The sequence below is a fragment of the Austrofundulus limnaeus genome, unplaced genomic scaffold (genome assembly GCF_001266775.1).
Source record: "Austrofundulus limnaeus strain Quisiro unplaced genomic scaffold, Austrofundulus_limnaeus-1.0 Scaffold29, whole genome shotgun sequence".
In the NCBI taxonomy this organism is placed as follows: domain Eukaryota; kingdom Metazoa; phylum Chordata; class Actinopteri; order Cyprinodontiformes; family Rivulidae; genus Austrofundulus; species Austrofundulus limnaeus.
Window position 1 is genome coordinate 589,956 of NW_013952431.1, and position 1,952 is coordinate 591,907.

Sequence of the window (1,952 nt, forward strand, 5' to 3'; positions counted from 1 at the left end):
CCTTATTTCTAATCCGTAAATACTCTCTTATGAACTCTTTTCTTTTAACTTTTTGCCATGTTTTTACCATGCCATCAGTTACAGCTAATGAAACAAAGTTAATAATTCTGGACCAAATAAGAAATCTAATGTTTAGTCGTCAGCATCATCATCATCCCCATTACTGTTCCCCTTTCACAAGTACAAAACAAACAACGGGGAGGGGGCTCCGTTTTGACACAGACATCTGCCCAAGAGTTCAGCATACAGATTGATTTTAAAAAGGTCCATTTGTTGGTGTGTGCCTGCCACATGTATACATATATATTTACACATCTACACACCCACACGCGCACACACACACAAACACACTCACGCAGGCTTGTGAAGCTTTCTGAATCCATTTAAAATTTTTTCTTAGTGCACATGAGATTATATTTTCATCATTATTTTGGAAATAAACTGAAAATTGCAAAACAACAAAGGAGTCTAGATAATGTGTGACTATTTTCCCTTTTCTTTGTTGAGTCTGTTTATAAAAAAAAAAACAGAAAAAAAAAACAAATCAAAACATCAATTATGACCACAATGGTCATGTGTCATCCATTGCATGTTTACCAGGACAACAGTCCTTCCGCCGCCTCCGTTGGATGAATCTATGGTGGACTGGACTGACCTTGCAGAGCCAAAGTAACACCAAGGCTGGTGGTTTATGCATACATTAAAAAGCATCCTGCTGTGGCACAATGCTGTGATATGAGCTTGTTTTCCATTACAAACCAGAAATGTTATATATTAAAAAAAACTAAACTAAAATCTCAACGCACATCTCAAGTAACTTGGTTCATTCTAGAGCTGTCTTGATGTGGAAAACAAGACAGTMCAGGCAGAAAGCATTTTGTGCATAAGTACTGTGTCCTTGCCAGGAGATTAAAATATGGGGTGGACAGATAAATCATTTATGTGTTGGCAAGTGATTTCCAGGGTGATCAAACAGGAGAAAAAAACGACACAATAATAACAGAAAGCAATCAGGCAGAAGAAAGGCAGGCTCCTGTGCTGTGGAGATCTATCTCTGACCCCTTCAAACTGTAGTGTTGACAGGAAGCAGCTCCCTGCAGGCTGGCACAGCACAGGCACTGACGGCTAAGCTGTGCATGTGTATGTTCCTCACCCCGATTTACCACAGAGGCTCCAGGCAAAGTGCCGGCTTTCGACCAGCTTTGTATTAAAAAGTTGCAGTGACAGGCCTCGGTCATGGCAGGCTACACCAGTGTGTAGGACTTGGAGTAGGCTCCCGAGCCCCCATCCCTCTGCTTCTGTAGTCTGCCTAAGCCCGAGGAGCTGCTCTCCAGGAGAGAGTCTCTGGATCCTCCTATCTTGGAGGAAGAAGAGGAGGCACCTCCAGGGGTCCCACCTGTGGCKCCCGCTGCTCCGCCTCCACTAGAGGAGGACGACACCCCTGCAGCAGCGGCGGTGGCTGCAGCAGCTGCGGCTGCGCTCTGAGCCACTGCGGCAGAGGAGCCAGGCATGGTTAGAGTCCTCTGGGGAAGTGTGGAACTGCTCGAGCTAGCAGACATTCCTCCACTTCCACCACCTCCACCAGCACCTGCTGACGCTCCTCCGGAGGAAGCCGCAGAGGAAGTGAGGTTGGAAAGCCCAGAGTGGCCCATGGAAAGAGCCTGCTGCTTTGCAGAGTCCATAGTCACATGACGGCRCTGGCTGTGGTACACTCGTTGGGCCAGGCCACGAATTGAGGCTTCGCGTGGCGGAACCACTGGACACGGGTCGTGATGTTCTGACTGCTTTCGGAAAAAGGGATCTGACTTCATGTAGAGGGGAAGATTGCAGTAATCACCTAGAAAGGAAAAGCAAATTGAACTCAGCTGTGAATATTTTTTTTGATTTTATAAAACAAGGTTATTATTTTTTTAACAACAGGTTGAGCTTTAAAGTAAACATAACATTAGGGT

The 1,952-nt window shown here is 45.5% G+C and overlaps 1 protein-coding gene across 1 annotated transcript in view; it reads right to left on the reverse strand.

Moving 5' to 3' along the window:
• Window positions 1-520: 520 nt before the first annotated feature.
• The window catches only part of LOC106515392 (Down syndrome cell adhesion molecule-like protein 1), a 41,760-nt gene continuing 40,328 nt past the window's right edge, over window positions 521-1,952 (reverse strand). The window contains exon 31 of the mRNA XM_014005188.1: window positions 521-1,837. Within this exon, the coding sequence (XP_013860642.1) occupies window positions 1,245-1,837 (593 nt within the window). The 3' untranslated portion in view covers window positions 521-1,244. The remainder of the gene's footprint in view (window positions 1,838-1,952) is intronic.